This window comes from Lissotriton helveticus, chromosome 11, assembly GCF_964261635.1.
Source record: "Lissotriton helveticus chromosome 11, aLisHel1.1, whole genome shotgun sequence".
Taxonomy (NCBI): Eukaryota; Metazoa; Chordata; class Amphibia; order Caudata; family Salamandridae; genus Lissotriton; species Lissotriton helveticus.
Genome location: NC_136072.1, coordinates 124,013,921 through 124,036,229, shown reverse-complemented (window position 1 = coordinate 124,036,229; position 22,309 = coordinate 124,013,921). Strand labels below are relative to the sequence as shown.

At 40.2% G+C, this 22,309-nt stretch overlaps 1 protein-coding gene across 4 annotated transcripts in view; it reads left to right on the top strand.

Moving 5' to 3' along the window:
* MCF2L2 (MCF.2 cell line derived transforming sequence-like 2) overlaps nt 1-22,309 on the top strand; it is a 2,082,183-nt gene that overhangs the window by 1,979,974 nt on the left and 79,900 nt on the right. For all 4 annotated transcript variants that reach the window (XM_078665987.1, XM_078665986.1, XM_078665989.1 and 1 more), the window contains 2 exons: nt 4,187-4,258; nt 9,288-9,374. In XM_078665987.1, coding sequence (XP_078522113.1) covers nt 4,187-4,258; nt 9,288-9,374 — 159 coding nt within the window. The remainder of the gene's footprint in view (nt 1-4,186; nt 4,259-9,287; nt 9,375-22,309) is intronic.

Below are 22,309 nucleotides of genomic sequence, written 5' to 3'. Positions count from 1 at the left end.
TCATAAATTCCAACTTGGATACTTCATTCAAATTATACAACTGCCAAAAGCTCTAGGGATCCCACTAAATGCAGAATATATCTAAATTTTACTACTAAACAGGCAGTCACAAGTTCAGTTATCTAGCAGGCACTAGGGCAAAGATTTAATTGGTGCTGCAGGTGCAATGGCACTGGGCCAAAAGTTGTCAGAACTCCTCTAAACACCAAATATTGCTATATTTAACTACTAAATAATCAGTTACAAGTGCAGTTACCTTGCAGGCACTAGGGTCATGATTTCAGTAGTGCAGCAGGTTCAGTGACACCGGGCCCAAAGCACTAGGAACCCCAATAAACACCAAATATTGCAATGTTTTACTACTAAACAGGCAGTCACAAATGCAGTTATCTAGCAGGCACTAGGGGCATCATTTAAATAGTGCAGCAGGTGCAGTAGAACCCGGCCCAGAGGTTGTCAGAACTCCTTTAAACACATAATATTGCTATTACGTCAATTAACTCTTTTATTTCCCCCTTTCATTTCATTTTTCAAACTTTTGCTATTACTTACCCGCATTATACCACTATTAACAGCACTTGTACATAAACACGTCATAGCACTTTAACAGACTTTCCGTAACTTATATTGTACAACTACTCAGCAAGCTCCAACTTATAACAAAAAACAGCTTATTATTAATCACAAAGGCGAAACCGAATGCATTTACCAATGCTTGTCTAAAAGGCAAAGGTGTTGGTTTTGCTTTTTTTATTGGTCACATCGGTACAAATGCATCTGGCAACAGGGTTTCTATTAAAGAAAACTAATTCCAAGAAGGCTGTGACACTTGTGCAAACGTCATACTGCATGTCCTTGTTTGCACTATTACACGTTTGGTGTGGCACATGGTAACCTTTTTTAATTTACCGAAGACACTTGGAACATCATGTTAGACCGATAAACCATTAGTAAAAAAGTAGTCTTCGTGAGTGCAAACAAAATAGAAAAGGTAATCCTTGCCGTACTTTGTAGTTGTTTAGCCTTTGGAAAAAGAAATGAATTATTATTTTGTTTTTTTAACTTGGAACATCAGGGAGTGACGGACGTGAAGTTGAATAAAAATAGAGTGTGTGAAGCACAAAAAAATGTAAATAAAGTGTACGCAAATGCAAATAAACGAATTGAGTGGCCTGCCAGCACTTAATAGCTTCCGGGTTCTCTATAAAAGAAAACATGGAGTAAGAGAGGGAGGGGAGTAGAATAGAACATGCAGAGTAGGTATAGAAACAAGTTAGTGGAGAGAGCAGTGAAACACATGTACTCCCATAGAGAGCTAAATTAAGAATGTAAAAGAGTACCCTCAAGTCAGCAGTGAAAAGATACAACTCATCAACTCAACACTGTGAGACTGAAATGTTCAAGGGTGAGACAAACACGAGAATAGGGAGGAAAGCCCAAAAATCAACACCAGATAACAAAGTCATCTGATTGTTAGCAAGAGGTTGGTCCAAAGATAGATACCACGTAAACAGAAAGGATACAGGATTCCTAGAACTCTGTTTATTTTCTGAAGTTTCCACTCTTGTTCCTTTCTGAGCCCGTCAGCAGAAAATTACATGCTTTGTGGTGATAAGTATGGGAAAAGGGTCTATTCTATGAGATCATCAGGGTGAAATGAGGCATAAAGGTGCACTTTCTGTAACTGTTGATGAAATGTTGGCCTAACAGCATTCATGGGTTTGTGTACCTTATGCAAGGCCTTGTGTGTGTGGCTTCACACTGCGGCACACCTCTCTATGGGCCAGATGTAGGTAATTTTATTTTACCACCTCTTAAATACCGAATCATACCGATTCGGTATTTAAGAAGTGGTAAAATAGAAGTACCGAGATGTAGGTAAATACAGATGTGCATTTACCGAATCGGTAAAATTCGGTATTTACCGATTCGGTAAATACCGACCGGTAATGCCCATTCATTCCTATGGGCTTTAAAGCCCATAGGAATGAATGGGCATTACCGATTCGGTAATTACCGAAACGGTAAATACCGAATTTCACAAGGGTGCAGGGGGTGTCACTTTGACACCCTCTAGCACCCCCAAAACGGGTTCGGGTGCCATGTGGCAGGCATACCTGCCCTAAGGGCAGGTCTGCCTGTCATATGGCACAGGTGTGCATGAACACATGTGCATGCACACCGGAATCGGTATTTTACCATCAAATAGGATTTGATGGTAAAATACCGATTTTTTAATGCTTGTGGGACTCAGAAGAGTCCCACCTACATATCAATTTTACCGAATCGGTAAAAATACCGACTCGGTATTTTACAGATTCGGTAAATTTACCGATCGGTAAATTTACCGATTCTGTAAAATACAGGGCCCTACATCTCAAATTGCATTTACCGGTCGGTAACGGCCGACTTCGGCCGTTACCGACCGGTAAATGCCTACCTACATCTGGCCCTATATGTGAGGTCTCAAACTACCCAGCGCTTAAAGTGAACCGCCCAGGGCAGGACTGGGAACCCAAAGCCGCCCTGGCAATTTTCTCAGAGCAGCCCCTGGGAAAGCACGGTCTGGCCCTGTGACGCTGGAAATGCTTGCTTGGTTGCTGCTTTTGTTACTGGAGGACGATGTTGCAGCAACCGGCCTCCAGTAGCAAAACTGGTCCCCACTCTTCCAGCCTCCCAGGTAAACGCCTGATGCCCAGTATGGATAGTTCAGGCCTGGAACCCCCTAAAGCCATCAGCAGCTGCTGAAGGAAAGATTTATACCTTTGAAGGGTAGAATCGTTTAGAGCAACATATCTATAAACTCACTTTTACCACTCAAAGTCATTCTGTTACAGAGGACATTTCGAGTTAAAATGCAGTTGTAACTATCTGTCCCCATGACAGGGGTCCCCCAACAGCCGTCTCTATCATTAAGCCTTTTCATATATACCCTGATAGACTATATTCATAGTCAAGGTCTGTCCTTTTAGTCAAATGCAGATAACACAGAGCAACTAAAAGAAATAGAGGAAATAACATCCTGTTTTTTTGTCTTCCCTGAATGACATAAAGGCATAAATGAGCCAAACATTGCTCTGCTAAAGGGAAGCTAATTGAAGGTTATTTTATTTGCAAAAAAGGGGTAATTAACTGATAGCCATCTAGAATTTAGGTCTTTCTACAGATTTGACAAAGACGTACAGCCCTATTTAGAGTTCGGTGGAGTCGGTTATCTGCAAAAAAGTGGCAGAGGTCTCATCCACCATAACAAGAACGCCTTTGACATGAGTGCCCATTTATTACAACAGTTGGAAAATCTAATTTTTTTTAGCAATGTCCAGCATCTTCCTAACTCTAAATAATCCACACAGACTTTAAATTGCAAATAAAGAATGTTGGTATTGACATTGATATATATTATTAACAATGAACCAACAAGTAAATGCTGAATGAAATGCGCTACTTTTCAACTCTCTTGTCTGTAAAAAAAATATTGATCTGATGCCAAGTAAACTTAGTTCTAGTAAGAGCAATTGTGAACTCCAGCACTGATTCAGGGAATTCTCTGTACCTGGATATCATAAAAGTGAAACCACGCTGCAATTATAGAATAAGGGAGCTCAGTTTGTCTGTGGCCTCAAGAAGCAAGACCATTTGATACATGCCTGACATAGTTTGCACTGGTGTTCTGTGAAAGTCAGAATTAAAACAAATGTTTTGCATTATTTTTGAATGCAGATTAGCCATGACGGTTTACAGTCTACCTAAAACCTGGGCATGATAGGGGAAGGATGCTTGAGCTTGTTAGTAGCCAAATTGTGGAATACCCTTCTCCCAGATCTCCCTTCAAATCTCAACAAATAACCTATCCTTTATGGTCATTTGCTCTTACTCTGCAGCACTTATCAGTTTTTACTGAATAACTACTTCATTATACTTGTGAGTTGTAGAAATTTCTTAACCTGTCCTAAAAGTCTACCATAGATCTGGTCCTCTTGGACCTGTGATAGCTACTAGAAATCTTAGATTACCAAACATGTTGTCTTATGTTATGCATAATGGGAAGTATTTGATACAATCTTATATTGGGTGGAGTCCTACTTAAATGACTTTAGGACAATTTGCTTTTTTATGAACAGAATGATAACAATAGTGTTAAGTTCATCAGCATTTATATAATTTTATATGTATACATTTCTGACAGGTCCCCTTGGCCCTGATGTGAAAGCAAAGAGGCATGAAATTAAGAGCGACCCAACTCCCTTTGGATTTGAAGGTACAATAATTTATGCACACAACCATATCTGGTCTTAACAACAACATTGTAGAGTTTAACTGTCTTTAAATGTATTTATCATATCACTTGAAAATTGAATATTAACGTGTTTTGCCTTCTCTATGGGCTTGTGTTTTAATCGTGAAAATATTTTTGTTTTTGTTGCTATGATATTTTTATGAATTCCATGCACATTTCTTGCTGTCAGTTAATGTATGTGTCTTTTGAACATTATATGTCTTTTTCTGTAAATTTGCTTTAAAAAAAAACTAAAATCTACTTTTGTCATATACTAATACATTAAGCCACCTTTCTTAGGTCAACGTATTACCTCAGTTTATGTCAAGGTTTAATATGTCATCCCAAGCAGTTGTATGTTGTGTGAGTTCCCAACATTTTTAATGACCTGATGGAAAGTAGAGGTACTAGAACATAAAAATCAAGCTGACATTAGTGGCTACTGTATTACAGTGAGAGAAGCCATATCATCCATAAATTCTAATTTCTTCAGTGACTGATGTGTGATCAATTCTCTACACCATGAGATATTAATTCATACATATTTGATTGGCAGAAAAGTTAAACGACAAGAATACATTCACAGAACAAGATTGAAATCAGCCTTGTACACAGTTGTTATTGTTACTGTTATGAAATGAATTGAAGCAATATTTTACTATCACTATACCATAATTCAGTTGTGCAAGAGTGAAAAGTTCCCTTCACTCTCTATATCAGTGACAAAGAGAAAATAGAACTTATTAAAATAATGGGAGTATTGCACTCCAGGATAACAGTGATTTACTATTTGGAGATAGTGTGAAAATCAGAAGTGTTGTCTTGAGGATCAAAATGACCAGGCTCCAGTCAACAATACATTTTTTCATTTGGTCCCAGTCTAAAGAAAGTCCCCCGATGGTATGCAGCTAATTCTTTCAGTTGAATTTTCAATGTGTTCTTTTTCCTATGGGTTCACAGAGGATGATTCCCCAAATGTTCTTGTCAGTACTCTTCAAGATCTCGTTAACACATTTCATCCCCATGTGATATTTGTTAAAATTAGTGAAGGTGTTCATTAGGACAGGATATGATCCTGAAAACCATACCTACTCTCTGTAGAGAGAAGAGACATACCACTTTTTTTTATTATATGCCTTCAGTATCTCCATACTTTTTCATTACTGTGATGAAAATTTACCGGTGTCTCGAATGAGTATGTAAGAAGGTTTTTTTAGCCTTGTGAAAAGGTGGACTGTACCACTGTTAAAATTATTGTCCATCAAGGTGGGCTCCTTATGATATTGTTTCTTAAAACAATTTGTGCAAACTGACACTGAAGTGCCTGTATGAAGGAGAAATGTACAATGGATTTTTTCTGTCCAGATTGCTCCAAAAGGAGCATTTCCTTCTTTTCCCAAGGGTAGTACAAAAGATAAAAATTGTGTGGCTTAAGGAAACAATCTGACAACTAATCATTGCTTAGAAAGTTGAATCAACAAAAACACACAACCTCATATATTACAGTAAAAAAAAGTTTGGAACCAAAAACATCCTGCAGCTGATCATCAAGCAGTATCTTGTAATGTCTGAAAATGTTGAGGAAGAAGCCTGAGTCGCTGTCCTACGTATCTCCTTTAGAGAAGTCCTCTGATTCACTGTCCATGAAGCTGTCCTGCTTTAAGTGCATTTTCTTTGCCCAAGAGAATATTATGCGTGTGATTTTGCATAGTGAAGAAACCTGAGCTCCCCCTTTTCTGAGTATGTAAGATTTTGTGTATTTATTCGTTTTTTTAATGATTTATTCACTCTTGAAAACACAAGACAGTGTTTCAATCACAAGCTTTACAAAATTATCATTATACAGATATCAATAACACTGTGTTTGAAAAATATCCCATTTGTGCCCTCCGCCCTTTAGCATTTGGCTGGTCCCAGCTTCCTAAAGTCATCGACTAAATGTCTCCCATACAACAAAACATGTTGCTGCTCTGTCAAACATAGGTGTTCATCTTTTTTAACCTTACAGTTTTGTAACTTCAAGAGACTATTGGTTAATGCAACATTGCTCTACATCTTGCAGAGAAAAATTATTGTACATTGCAGATTGCGAATTGTGTATCTTGTGTATAGGACACCGATTTCATAAACACCTTAGCTTTGGTGGGTAGACAGGAGTTGTAAACTATGGGTATGATCCGTGCATAGTGTTATGTCCAAGTGTTGTCACGATTAAGATTGGTTCCCCCTCTTGCCTACCTGAATGTAGTGCTTACAGTCCCACATAGCAGCCCTGCCCCCCATTTCTGTATGCATAATCATCCTGTTAGCAGTTATAAGGATTCCCAACCATCTATGACATTTCCAGCATCTAAACAATTCTCCTGCAGTGGCAAAGCAAGCTCAGGAAACCCCTGTAACCTATATGAGGCTATTACTATGGATATGTAGCATTATGCATGAATGAATCTGCCCCATTTCTTATCGAATGTTCTCACTTGGTCATATATGGGGCTGGATCACGTTTGTATGAAGCAGTTCTGTGCATTTCCTGTAATCATGTCTGTATGTCTGGAGCATATAGGATCTCCACATACAGAGGATGCAGAGTTTTGCTATTGTCAATGCTGTAGCAAACCAGCCTAACATCTTGAGGGGGTGACTTCTGGGTAGTCACTGCTCTAGGATGGACGCCTCGCAAGTTAATGATGTCAGGGATCCTTTCACTGTATTCATGGATCTCCACACTCCCCTCCATTATTTTCCTAGGGCGCAAACTCCCAGAGAATGAGCACAATATTGCTCCCAGGAGAATATGTAGGATTCCTTAATCATGCAGTTTATTTGGATACAGCGGCCTTTCCTTTTCCCGCAAAAAGTGGTGAAAACCTCAACAATGCCAGACAAACGTTTTCCACCTCTTTCTTTTGTGAGCAGTACCTCCTCTGAAGAAGAGGCCATCCTTTCTAAATAACTTGATCCTCAATTCAGGCTCCCGTTGTCATAATCCAGTCCAATAGGAGGAGAACCATACCTTTGTGAAGATTCAGATGATCCATTCCCCACTGCAGTTCTTCTTTGATCTGTCGATTTACTGAATCCTGTGAACAAAGTCTTGGGAAGCTGGATTCCTATTACTGAAAATGTGATTTTTTATGATTCTCAAGTGGAATCTGCCACAGGGAACCACTTACAACATGGCCATAATGCCTTCCTGAACCTGCAGGCAGGTTCTTGTTATTGGATTTTTCTGAGACAGAATAAATTGTTCATGAATCTGTAATTTTTGGATCAGAGTCAACCTGAACCTGACTCCTATAAACTCTCCATTGTGTGCTGTTCTAGGTGAGATTTTTACAGATGTCTTAGAACACCATGTGTCTGAAGAAGGTTGATTACTTTTGTCATGTCCCACAACAGCTGATGTGTGGACATAGAATAACCTAGCCTGTGAACCAGACCAACCAAGGGAGTAAGGACTTCGAAGAAAACTCTGGGTACAGACTTTAGACTGTAAGGAAGAATGCGGAACTGAAAATGCAGGTCCCCCATTGTGAATCTCAGAAAATTCTGAGGTGATGGATGATAATTTGAAGATAAGCAACCTGGAGACCCAGAAGAATCAGAAAATCTGCTTGCTTAGCTGGAGAAATTAACTCCATCTTGAAATGAAGTTTCCTGATTCTTAACAGCCTTTACATTCAGCACTAGTGGAAAGCCCGCAGACACCTTCCCAACCTGAAGAATAACAAAGCATACCTCTGGTCCTTAGTCTTCTAATGGCAGTGCAATCATAGCCATTGTTCTTAATAATGAAAGAATACCTTCCCTTGAATCCTTTTGGTTGCATCTGTCACTTGGGATAGGAGTATACATTGTGCCCGAATCTTCACAGAGACAAAGCTCATTGGATAGCTTTGCATCACAAGATTCAGAACCCAAAGATCTGACACACCTCTTCGCCAGACCTCCAGAAATCTCTGAAACCTACAGGATCCTGCTCAACTACTTTTCTGCAAATCAGAGCTACTGCACACAATGTCGATACTGTATTAAACATTGCTAGCCTTACTAGCCTATTAGAGGAACTTTCATCTAGAATCCTCCATCGAGACTGATTACAATATTTAGACTGTATCCTTTACAAACTTTGGGGCCGATTATGATGGCGGACGGACCTGAGTCCGTCCGCCACCATAGAGTAGGGGGGAACGTCCGCATGGGCAGCTGCGTTCCCCCGTGAAGATTAGGATGTGACCGCCAGGGTGGCGGTCACATCCTCTATCCTTAACATTGCGGCGGGTGCAGCTTCAAGCTGCACCCGCCGCAATGTAAAAAATGCATACTTTGCTTTTGTATGCAGAAAGCGGCAGGCACCGCGCGGTGCCTGCCGATCTCTGCATACAAATGCAGGGGGGTACCATAGGTACCCCCCATGTGCACCCCCCACCCCCCCTTCACCTAGCGGGCCCGCAACGGGCCCCCGCAGTGAAGTTCAACATGCTTTTCCACGGCGGAAAATCCGCAGCGGAAAAGCATCTTCTCAAGCATTTCCTAATATGGTGGACGGTGTCTGAGAGACACCTCCACCATGTAATAGCTTTTCCGCCGCGGTTGTAAGCCAACCGCGGCGGAATAGCTGCGGACAGAAAACAGGACCCACCAGCCATCCTAATGTGGCGGTGGATCTCTGGTGGGTCCGCTGCGGTTTTTCCGCATCCTCTGGGCCGGCGGTGACTTCTGCCGGCCCGGAGGATGCGGAAAAACCGCAATCCTAATAGGCCCCAGAGTGTAGTACAGCAGAAGGCAAGAAGCACATCACCATGTAACTTCTATGAGCTCTGACCAGCATGTACATGTTTTAGAATATTTTTAAAGTATTCTGTAATATTATTTCTTTACCGAAGTGATCATAATTACAAAAAGTCATATTTGAGATACTCAGAGCAAATCCTTATATTTGCAGTAAGTATATGTTCAGTCTGTCCCCTTAAAGTGATTAAACATGTTTACGTTTTTTGTTTTCTTATAGAAGCTTTTCAAAAATCGATTTTGGCCCAAGGTCAATGTAACAACACCAGCACTGCAAGAAACGTTCCAAGGTCTACATCACAAACAGGTAATACAAATCTGCCCTTTGGTTACTGAAGACATGAGCCCTATTTGAGCAAAGTGAACATCAAAAAGTTGTTACAGTTAAACCAGGAAGCCAGAATTGTGTCCACTATAAATATTTCAAACAACAAACTTTAGCATTTAACAGTAATGGAATATATTTTGAAATAATACGAGCATTTGTACATTCCTCATGCACTTTATCTCAGTTATATAGTTATATCGCCCCTTGGTAAAAAGAAATCCAAGGGTCTTGCAGTTTCTGCACACATGGAACACCTCCAGGCTATGGGTTTTATGGACAGCACACAGTCATTCACATACTTCACAGTGATGTGATATTATGCAGTGGTCATTGCTTGTCCTTTCCACAGGGAGAGAATGCCATAGCAATCCGGCTGGTAGTGATCCAGCGAAAGGCCAGGATGAACATTTCACAATCAACAAATTACTCAAAATGGGCCCATATACACATTCAAGTTTCCTGACTGTTTTGCTGGGGGTCAAGTTTTATTTTCACATTGATCTGAATTATTCAATGCCTAATTAACCTTCACAGATCAATACTCTTCTTTTGGTCAATGGACCATTAGTTGAGTAGTTGATGGTGATATTAACAAATTCATTAATTTATCTTATAACTCTCAATAAAGTAATCACAAACTCCGGGTAAGATTCAATGCATTTTATCCAACAACTCAATCAAAACGAACACTCATTTGTACAGATTCACAGTGCAAACTCGATCAACTTTCATGGGACAGAAAAATGTATTTATCAAAGTACATTCAATCTATAGACTCATTCAACAATTTTAATGCATTAGGAGTAATAGATGAAGAGACAAAAGACATAATAAATCATACATTTGCAAAAGGTATGCAAATTTAAGACAGAATAATATTTACCAAATGGTGATGTGAGGAAACCCAACCCTCTGGCCAAAGGATTGGTAGGGGTCTCCTGACTTAAGCATCAGGTGACAAAGACTATAGGACAGGTGCAGGTTAGGATAAAACTTACTACACTTCTCTAGAACACCAACGCACCGGAGCGCTTCCCTCTCTCACACTCTCTCCCTCCTCGATATTCTTCTGCAAATTTTCACTCTAATCAGGCTGTCTTTCAGGATTGAATGTCCCCAGTCTGTTCTCTTCTTTCCAGTAGCAGCTCACGCCCACACCTCACTTGGCATCAACGTCAACCCCCTTGATATCCTTAAATGACTCTAGTTGTACTCTTTAATTCTGCATGTCCCACCCTCAAAAGTGGCAAATATCAATAAATCATGGACTATGATTGGGCAGGGGCAGGGGAGTTGTCATCACCTCATGCTGTCATGTTTAATTGCTTAACTAATTCTTTGTTTAGCAAAATCCATCCCCCTTATTTATTATTCTGCCTTATTATTTTCCCAGGTGTCTGATGTATCAATTTTAAACAATTTTTCAATAGGACTCTACAGTCGATGAACTCATTCCCACAACGACTTGTCCTTGGCTCTTAGCAGCCTGTCAATGATCCAGTCAGCAGGTCACAAGTTTACCACACCGCGCATGTCCCAACTGACGTACATCTTCAACACCATCTTTTCTTTGGCTTAGCACATTAGGCCCAAACATACACTATTAATAAAAGAAACATAAACAGATGTTATTTTCTTAGATATGTGATCGTCACTGTTCACCACCCGCTTCTACTCTATCCCAAGTTAAATTCTCTTTCTTTAAGCAAAAGCATTAGCAGCAACATCTTCTTTTGAAGTTCAAGCAAGTATATGCCAGGAACGCGATGCCTCAAGACCTAAGATTAGTAATTTGTGCGCATGCGTGAGAGTTTCCCTCTCGAAAGACGAGTTAGTCACATGGTTATTTAAGTGGTGCTGGTTTGCACATGCGCAAAGCGTTTTTCGGTTTCAAGCGGGATTTCCGTTACGTTTGTTATTCAAGCATGCATAAAGTTCTTTTCCCCATATGTAAGTGTCATGTGCATCTTACTTTTCTCTTATTTATTATTTTCTGGTTAGTACTTCTTAACGAGAGATTGATCCGAGCAAGTTTCTTTTTCATGAATCCTTGCTCCATCAGTAGTGCCCTAACTGAAAAACACAGGTTTTCAGCAGTGTGTTCCCAACAATGCGCCACAATACACAATGAAGAAGCCTAGTTTCTAGTATTTATAGTACTAACACAAAATCCACTCTGATGGGGTTGGTACATAGCGCATGGTACAGAGTCCTTTAAGAAGGGCCCAAGGAGCTTCTGGTGTTCATGGGTGTGATGTGTCCTACCGGAAAAATTGTTTTCCAGCTTCACATTAGAAGAAGTGAACATAGTGCCTCCATCGGTCTGCGCAACTGGAGTGATCCAGCATGGACATACACTAAAATAACCTATAAACCAGTATAATTTTATTATATATTAATAACTCACTACTCCAGTGTTGGGTCATAAATATTAATGGAATTCTGCCCCTGTGCAGGGACTAGTTGTCCAACACAAGATAGAAAGGGGAATGTATGCATACTCCATATAACTTGACCTATGACTACAGACTTTATTTAGAGGCAATAACATGGGAAACATCTATTATAATGCAGGTATTACATTGTAGTGCTTTAACAACGCAGTCAGTACCACGGCTGCAATGTTACCACGAGTTGCATTACAACGCACGTCTTTGCAACGACTTGCTTTAGGGAATGCGGTGTTTGATTGGTGTTGGATTTTAAGTCCAACACCTTCCCTACTGATACACAGACTAGAGTTAAAATAGTAATTTAAACTATTCCAAAGTCCAGCGCTTCTCTAAAGAAAGTCATTGTAATGACTTGCCTTGTAATGGAACTTGTGGTAACGACATAGTTGTGGTATTGACTGCATTGTTAAGCCATGCATAGTTTTGGCATGTGTGGTAACAGATGCTATTCCAATCACAGACATGGTAGTATGTGGGCCTTAGCATGTCACTATCTGTGTAATGGCCACAAACTGGAGAGAGTCACAATTTACAATCTACCTCATTGACTCACACAAATATTAGTCTCAGTTTTTTGTGACCAGCTTTTAGTACATCCGGCTTTTAGTTCAGTGTTATCCTGTAGTAGTGGATCTCAGTCTTTAACTTCCGGAGAACCCCACTTAATCATTACTGGAATCTGGGGATCCCCACTGAATCATTATTGGAATCCAGTGACTCCCTACTGAGTCATGACTGGAAGCCGGAGCCCTGGCTAAGCATTGAACCGCAAGACAAAACATAATAAATGCTGAAAAAAGTATTCATCTAACAAATACACAGATTATGACACATTTTATTAAATTTTTAAACATGTATAAATACAAACAAATCTCAATTTTAATAGGAAGATTGGAGCTTTTTTAAATTCATTAGAGGCCACTCGTCATCCATACTATCTTCTGTTTGGTGGACCAGCACTGCTCCCAGAAATCAATCTAAGGATACTAATTTAATTCTTCGCCACCAATTTCAAATTCCTTCAAACTGACAGTACGTTTAAAATGTTTCAATTGTACATTTAGCTTCATTATTTATATGCACTTTATTACTCTATTAATATTATTTAATTTTCTATGTAGTCATGGACGCCATGAGGAGGCTTTACAGACCCCACAGGGGTCCTCAGAGCACATGTTAGGAATCACAGTCCTATAGCATTAAACACCTTCTGGCCATTCAAATGTTGGTATGAGCTTCCAAAGCCTGAAATAACAAGTGAGAATGCAGTTCGCTCAGACTGTGAAAACGAGAAACAGAGAGCAACTGCACCCAAATCTCTTGAGGGTTATGGTAAAATAAGAAATTGTGTATTAAAACAATCTCCTAAGCTTGTAGCTGAAGGGAAGACATTAGAAAAATCAACATCAGTCTTTCTGCTCACTCACATACACAACACTGGAATACAGGTGTGGGTGTCCCTCTTGAGCAGAAAGACCAAGAAATGTCCTGTGTCCATTCTCCTGTAGACCTCTTTTGATAGCACTGTTACACATGGTCTGCAGGGGGCAGGATAACTGTCAGATTCCTCTTACAGCAGGAGAACGTTCTGAGAGCCCGCTTGGCCAGGATTTCGTTGTTTATATCAAAGGGTGTATCTGGAGGCAGATTGTTCGTGAAAATGTTCTAGTGTACGAGTCAGGAGTTTAGAGATGAGCACCTTCTGTGAGTCTATGCTTTCCAACATCCGTAGAGATGCTTTCTCCTTGGGGTCAAGCTTGTGAAGCCTGGAACTTGGACTGTTGGATTTTAAGCCTATACTGAGATGTTGGAGGGGGATGTCCTAGAATGACCTGTTCCCCACAGTTTCAGTAGAATGAGGGAAGCTAGATAATACAACTCTATACTACAGATACCAGAATTACAGTTTTGGGATCCTAGGATCTTCATTAATAGTCATTAACACATTAGTCCTGCTTGTGTGAGGGATTCTGGAACTCTTTTAAATAAATATAAGTACACTCAAATGTAAATGACAATGCAATTTGTTTCTAACACAGACTAAATTTAGTGAAATTTAATGTCTTACAATCTCAAATGAAAACAAATTAAAATCAGAAATTAAAAAACAAGTAAATTGAAGTGTGAGTCTTGCCAACTCTGCCCTTTCCAATGGAAAACAAACAGGAAAAGAGGGAAATGGAGCCAGATAGTCACGAGCCACAGAATCATGACAAAAGTAAACTCTGCAATTTTTAATAAGCAGCAGCTTCGATCTCCCAGTATGCATATATTGAATGCTACTCCAGTGATTCAGTTGTCTGGCTCCAAGTGAGCTGATCTGATGGATTGATTTGCAACCTTTGGTTTGAACTTCTTAGCATTTGATTTAACATCACTTAAAGCTTTTTCATTATAAAACATTTTCATTCAGTTGCGCACACTGTTTCACTGAAAGTTTCTCAGTTTAAGGTAGAAAATACTCCTTCTTAATTTGTGAAATGTGTGTTCTGTGGGAGAAAGAGACTGCAAATTACCCTCCTGTAATAGGTGTTGTATGCCATGATAACTCTCATACTGGTCAGGACTGCAAGTTTTCCCAACCGATGTACAGAACAATACAAAGGACAGAGAAGACATTTCAATTGGAGGCGTACAGAAGATTACATTCTTTACACTGCAATGTTATGCCAGAAAATAGAAAGGGAGTATTAAAAAGCTGCCAGGGTATGGGCTGCTTATATTGAAGAGCAACTGTCACTCATAGGACGATAAGAAATGTGATATAGGGAGAGTACGAAGGCACAAACTATCAACATCCACAACTTCAACTGTTCCCGATTGATGTCATGCAATCGATGTTTATAAAAGGCACAGCCTTCTTCCCATCAACAAGGAATATTAAGTCAAGGAGATAACATATTTTGCTGCAGAGGGCACCTTTGGGATTATAACACATTTTGATATTGAGGCACAAGTCCACATCGAGGTCCACACGACGAAATACACTCTCACTCCTACGCCTTTTAGAAGGTAAGTTGATACAGACATAGATTTCTCAAATGGGGAAAGATTCTCAGATATATCACCTCTAGGTTCTTTCAAATGACTTTCTTCATTAGATGGCCTTATTACTCTTCTTGAGGTGCTAGCTGAAGGAGTAGTAAAGTTGAGCATTCTTCAAGAAACACAGCAAACTCCAGTCTCTGTGATTGTGGAGGCATTGCAGCCTAAAGTGCAAACAAGACCTTTGCTCCCATTTGTGATTGACTTTCCAGTGATAGCATAGAAATATTTCCGACTCCTGCAATAACAAAACCAGTCCCTCTTTTCACACATCCAATGAAGTATACGACACCAAAGAAGGACCCAGATTTAATGTGAGGCGATCCTCAACTAAATTTCATGATAGTCTTACCTACAAAAAGACATGTGCCTGCTATGCCTCTGGTTAAGGAGAGTAAAATAATGAACACTGAGGAACATATGAGATGACTCTTGGAGCTTTGTTTGGTGATTACAACAGATCCCTGTGGGGAATCAGCACTGGTGTTTGCTCTGTTTGTAGCAAAAGATTAGAAAATGGATTTTGAAGAAATCCTTAATGAAGGCTTACTGATTTCAATCTAGTTTATTGGTGCTACAGCGGATTTGGTGGAGACAGTGAACTCTGAAAATGATCATGGATTGGCATTACATAGAGCTCCTTAGTTGAGGCTAACACTGTTGAAAGCTCTTATCTCCCATTTACAGATTGAGTGTTGTTTGTTCCACATGTAGATGACTAGATACATCGCATGAAAGTTGATGCAGATTCACCAAAATGTCTTAGTTGGAGGAAAAGAAGAAATGTTTCCTTTAGAAGTTTAGAAACAAAAGAGTGATTTTACCATTAGCAACTCCCACATTATCTGGGGGTTCAGACCCTTCTTTGGTAACCACAACAGCATCATCAGTGCCAGCCAAAATGTTTGTCCTGAAGCAGAGGACACTTTCCATCCTCTGGCTCTACCAGGGAACCTGCCCCATCCATATTATGACTTTCCAACACCCCTGCCACTAAAATCCACTTTGGTGAGAGGTAAATATCACAAATGAATATTGGAGAAAAGGAAGGCAAAACCAAAACAAATGAATGCTTAGGTATTCTCCAGAACGGTTTGGCATTACCTTTCAAGGCAGATCCATCAGAATATTCTATAAAATGGCATCAGTAACAAACAAGATTTCATGCAGAGACATAGACTCTTCTCCAAAGGAATCCAATAGTCCTGGCGGTTATTTAGAGTTTATTGGCTAGGGTACTCTGCCACAAATGTGGCAGAGTATCCTCTTTACCAAACTGATGGTTCAACTGCTCTATTCAAAGTCAGGCGAATGATCATGTTTCTACTGACCGGGCCTTGATGGCTCTGTAGGCAGACACCTAAGACCAATAGCTCTATGGGCACCGGCCATCGCTCTAAGTGCCTTTGATCATCTGGCCTATTCAGGGCATAAGTTCTGACATACTTTTGCCCTGTTCAGGACAACCAGAGAAAGCCCGACGGTCTCAAACAGAAAAATAAAAAATGACCCCCAAATCCTGGGAGAAAACTCTTAGAGTATCAGAACCTTTGCTTTTTTGTTTTTCAAAAAGAAACTCTTAGGAGTTTGTGTTTATTTAAAAAAAAAAAAGAAGTTTGCCAAGCTGCTGCAAGGAACGTAGCGCCTCTCAGTAAATTTATAGTAACTTCAAAGAAGCTACTATGACTCCTCTGAATGCACAGATATTTGCGCCAGACAGGCAGAGATCTCTAAATATGATGGGCTGTGGGAAAATGCCTTTGCTGCTGTGGCCAAACTGAGTACAACCTACCATGCCCGATATGACCTAGGGCCAGATGTACAACCCTTCCAATTTTCAAGTCATAAATTCCGCCGTTTTGCGACTCGCAATTTGTGACTCACAAATAGGAATGTACTTCTGTGTCTCAGACACTGTTTGCAATTCCTAATGGGGTCGCAAATTGCCTGCCTCATTATTATTCATGAGACAGGTGCAATTTGCGATCCCATTAGGAATGGCTAGCACTCCCAGGGATGGTGTCCTGCTGGGGTCAGCAGACCACCCTCTCTGTGACTGCTTTTTCAATAAAGCAGTTAAAAAAATATATATAGTCCATTTTCCTTAAAGGAAAACAAGATGCATTTAAAGAAATAAAAATGAAACGTTACTGCTTAATTTTTTAAGAGCAGGCTGCTCTTAAAATATATTTTGAATGCCCATCACAAAGGGGAAGGGGTCCCCTGGAGACCCCTTCCCGTTTGCAAGCGGCTTACCACCTACTTGAAGGAGGTTGTAAAGTGCAAGTGTTTTGCAACCGCAATTGCAGTCGCAAATCAATGAACATACCATTGGGACTCGCTTTTAGGAAGGGACGCTCTTGGTAAGCCCCCTCCTAATAGCGAGTTGCCAACCCTATTTTGCTAGTCGGTAATCGGTTACCGGCTCGTAAAATAGGGATGGTACATGGACCAGACCTATTTTGTGGTCGCAAACAGGCCGATTTCCCGTTTGCAACCGCAAAAAACTGTCATACATCTGGCCCTTAGTTCTTTGGTACAAAAAGAAAATTACATTTGTTCAAGGTATTTTGTCATACCAAAAAGGGGCCCCAATATGGTGTCAGACCTTTTATGACTCTTTTGCTGGCAATGAATAGATGAAAAGTTTCTAATGTTAGCATTGCTTCAGATGGTAGTAGAATTGCACAGATTTGACTGAAAAATATGTCGTTTCTCAAGATTGTAGAGGGAATGCAAAATGATCAGTGTAATTTATTTCCCTTAGATTGGATCTTTCTGTACATTCTCAAAGTGCATGGTGATAGTAGGTGTGTTTTGGGTAAGAGAAAGGGTCTCAGGTCACAGAAGGAGACTCATATTTATATCAGTTTATTAAAGCTTAGAGCTATGGACTTAGTACTCAAGGCTTTCCTTCTTTCGATGATGACAGTGTTCTGATTCAAACAGACAGCACCATGACCATGCATTATATCAGAAAGCAGGGTGGTGGAAAGAGATAAGAACACACAGAGGGGAAAGAAAGAAGAAGGAAGAGAAAGACAGAACAATCATCACTAAAGGAGAAGGCTGGATTCTGTAAGAGTAAGATAAAGGGGATGGGGATTTTGAGGAGTGGATTAAAAGGGCATGAGGTGGATTGAAGACTGTGCTGTCTTGGTATTCGTCACACAGACAATTAATAGCTCTAGCCATGGACTTCAGAGCAGAGCTTTGGGCACTGTTACTTATTCTTTTACAAATTAAGCACTGAAGGTATTACCTAGGGAAATTTCTCATTTCTTTACTTTTTACCTTTCCACTAGTAATATGGAAGGAACTTTTTTTTCTTGTTTTGAGGGCTACTCCAGCATTCATAAGGAAATTAACAGATCAGGAGGGTGCTCACACCTGTGGGTCACTAGTTCCTGGAGCCTGAGCAGTAATTTGAAAGCATCAGGCCATATCTTCACTTAGAGAAGACGTTGCCCTTTACAAGACTGTTCTGTGGGCAAAGTCCCTTTGATGAATTAGTCAGGGAAATTAATTCATGCTTTTTTGCTGATTCTCCTAATTCTGTCTACTCTGACAAAGCAGTAGCATTCCAGTACTGAAATGAGACTAACAGTGGCAGTTCATTGAGGTCTTGTACTTTTTGGAGATACCTCACAGGGAAATTGCATGGAAACCCAACCTCTTGACTATTATAGAGGGGATTTACCATGCAAACTTAAAGTTGTTGAACTTGACTTTACATGAATATTCTAAAAGAAGTGAAAAGAACTGTAGTATGTATAATACGAGTGACGCCTTGAGATTTTGATTTTTTGATGGTGTCACACGTTCTATTGAGAGAAGCTTAGAGGGAAAACGCAAGTGTTGAACCGTTAAAGTCAGTTGATCTTGTCTTCTGTCATGATATGTCTTGTTGGTTCTTATTGGTACACACTGATACCGTTTGAGTTGGCTTCTGTCGCGTCTGTTTTTCAAAAGCTCAAACTTATTTTGTTTGGGGCAACTGAAGGGTTGGTGGCATTCCAGGACAGCATTCTTGTGTACTCAGATTCTGTAGAAGAGCATAACGTTAATTTGGGAAGGGTTCTATTAATTTTAAATGAGAAAGGATTGACATGACAAATAACTAAATGTAAGTTTATTGTAACTGAATTAGAGTATTTAGGTCACAAAATTTCCCCAAAAATTATTTTTCCAAAAGAAAATTGAAAGAAGTCTGTGCAGGATGTGATTACTCCTGTCAACAAGGATCAGTTGAGATCTTTTTTGGGGTTATGTGAATTTTATTCACGGTTTGCTCAAAATGTTTCCATAGGGGCAGCACCTTAAAGGAGTTTACTCAGAAAGAAGAATGAGGTATGAATGGTGTTACGTTTGGTAAATAGCAAAGGTACTTGCAAAGCATCTTTACATTATGTGAGAATTTTAGCAAGGTTGTATTAATATAATTTCTCAGTATCTTACCTGCCTAGCAATTTAAATGTCAGGGCTGCTTGTTTATCAAGACTATCTTCACCGAATGAGGTTTTGCAGTCAAGTGTGCAGGTTGAAGAATATGTTGGAGCCTCTACTAGTGATGCCATGTTTGGTTTTGAACAGAGTACTTCAGAAGAAATATGGTTGCAAGCAATGTAATGAAATAGTATGTTAGCTCAAGTTTTATTGTACATTGTTGATGGTTGGTCTATAGAAAGGATGCTATTGTCAGAATTTCGATCTTATTGTAAGGCCATTAAGAGTTATCTATCGAGCATACATTGATTTTCTTCATATCAAAAGGGTATTGTTGACTCCAGTAATTACAATCAAAATAATAAATAACTCAATGTACAAATTCAGAGAGCTAGACTGGTAATAAGTACAAGTTGTCCAAGGAAATTGAATGACGGGTGGCATAAGTATGCTTGCAGAGATTTGGCAAATGGGTCCACGATTACTAAGGAAGAAAATATTTAAAAATCCATTGGTTGCTAATATATATCAACACATTTATAAACAAAAAAAAAAGGTAACCTATTACCACTGAAATAAAGTTGCATTTGTCACCCCGAGTGGGATGGGTATGCTCAGACGTGAGTCCCGTGCTCTCCACACCACTGGAGTCAAGCTATCCTGGCTGAAGACGGCTGATAGCCAGAAACCGGTCCTAGGATGCTTGATTCCGGTCCAGGAAAGACATGGCTTGACAGTTCGGGCTGGACTGTTCCCATGAGGCACAGGGTCAAGGCTGATTTGCATATGGCCATGTCTGAACTGGGGTGGTGTGGAGTGCAAAAGAACGATAGATTTAGGCCCAGATCTCTGTACTGGGGTGAATGTATGACATTGTTCTGCATTCTGTCCATCAACTGTTGGTTTCCATTACTTCTTCCAAGGCACCTCGAAGAAATATAAGTTTGGGGGCTGACCATAGTCCTTAACTATACATTAAAGGTTTAAGCCCCACTACATCATAAACTCTTTTTAATCCATGATCTTGTTGAAAAGGAAAAAAATGGGGTACTTGCTGGGAGTGTGTTCAAGCCCCTCAAAAAGCGATTTTCTGCTACTTCAAGGGGCCTAGCGTCACAAATGCCCCATAATTCAGTATAACACAGTGCGGGCCCCAGTGATTGACATCTCTACGGCTGGGGAAATTGGTTGGTATGAGGATGTATCAAGATTCCCCCATAATATTGATCACGCTTAATTTTTCGCTTCTGAACATGGAATGACCAGTCAAAGCGATCCAATAAGGTCACCCCCAAGTAATTGAACATAGTCCAAACTTTCACCCTTGAGAGTGGGATTTGAGCGGGTTGTGGGACAGGGATTAAAGACTATGTATTTCGTCTTGCCAAGGTTGATCTCCGGGCTTGGCTGCTTGCAGAAGACCCCAAAGCCATCCAAGAGCTTTTGAATGCTCATGGGATATTTGGATAGCTAAAGGGTGTCATCCACAAACAGTAGGGCTGGGACCTTCAACCCAACAAGCGATGGAACATCACCCTCACACTTCTCCAGATGTGCGACAAAACTATTTATATAAAGGAGGAAGAGGGTTGTGGCCAGCTTGCCCTTAGGTCCACATCTGACCTGTGCAAAGTTATTGGTATGTAAACCAATGACAATTTTTAAAAGATAAGCAGGCACCCCTATCTCCGCCTTAGCTCCCCATAAAGACTCTCTTGGGACAAGATTGAAGGTAGATCAAAAAGCTACAAACATTTCATACAATCAACCTCCCCTCAAAGACATAAACTTCCAGTACAATAGCAATAGTCAAAAGACCTGGTCAGTAGGGCTAATACTTTCTCTGAATCCAGCCTGCAATGAAGTCAAGACTTCTGTGTCCATCAGTCATTCACTCAGGATGATACGAGAAAACTATTTTTGGGCCATGTTGATAAATCTTCTAGGTCTATAGTTAGCAGGGGATGATCTGCAACCTTCTTTCAAAACTGGATTGATCTCTGCCCCAGCTCACGTTGAGCATTAAAAAAGAGGACAAAATATGGGCACTATGGGCCAGATGTAGGTAATCTGCATTTACCGATTCTAAAATACCGAATTATACCGATTCGGTATTTTAGAATCGGTAAAGGCTACGTAGGTATCCAATTGGTAAATTTTACCGAATCTGTAAAATTCGGTAAATACCGAATCGATATTTACCGATTCGGTATTCGCCATTCATTCCTATGGGCCTTAAGGCCCATAGGAATAATTGGGAATTACAGAATTGGTAAATACGGATTCGGTAAAAGGGGGGAAACATTGAAGGGTGGCAGGGTGTCACTTTGACACCCTATTGCACCCCTGAATTGTGTATGGGTGCACATGTGGCAGACATACATGCCCTAAGGGCATGTATGTCTGCCACATGGCACTGTTATTATTTGCATTAATTTGCATTTTCTAGGGTTTTCGAAATTTACCACCAACTTGTAGTTGGTGGTAAATAACGAATCCTAAAATGGGAAAATCACTAATTTGAGTACTCCCTACATATCAGGATTCGGTAATTTACCGAATCGGTATTTAAGAATTCGGTTATTTACCGATTCCTTAAATTACCGATTCGGTAAATTACCGAATCCTTAATTTAAGCCCCTTCATTTGAAAAGCCTAATTCCGGTAACGGCCGAAATTCGGTAATTTCGGCCATTACCGACAGGAATTAGGCTTCCTACATCTGGCCCTAAATGTCTTTGAACATCTTAAACCAGTCATCAGGCACTTTGTCCAAGCCTGGCGCCTTGTTGGGCGTAATCAAGTCCAGGGCATTGGAAACCTCTCCCTCTGTTATCAAGTGTGGTCGATCAAAAAGGAGGCCAGTAGTGGCAGCACCAACAAAATTGTCAGTGTACCTTCATATTGTCAGCTGCAGCCTGGGATTCTGCCTCTCCTATAGTCTAGTTCTGGAAGCTTCCTGACAGATTT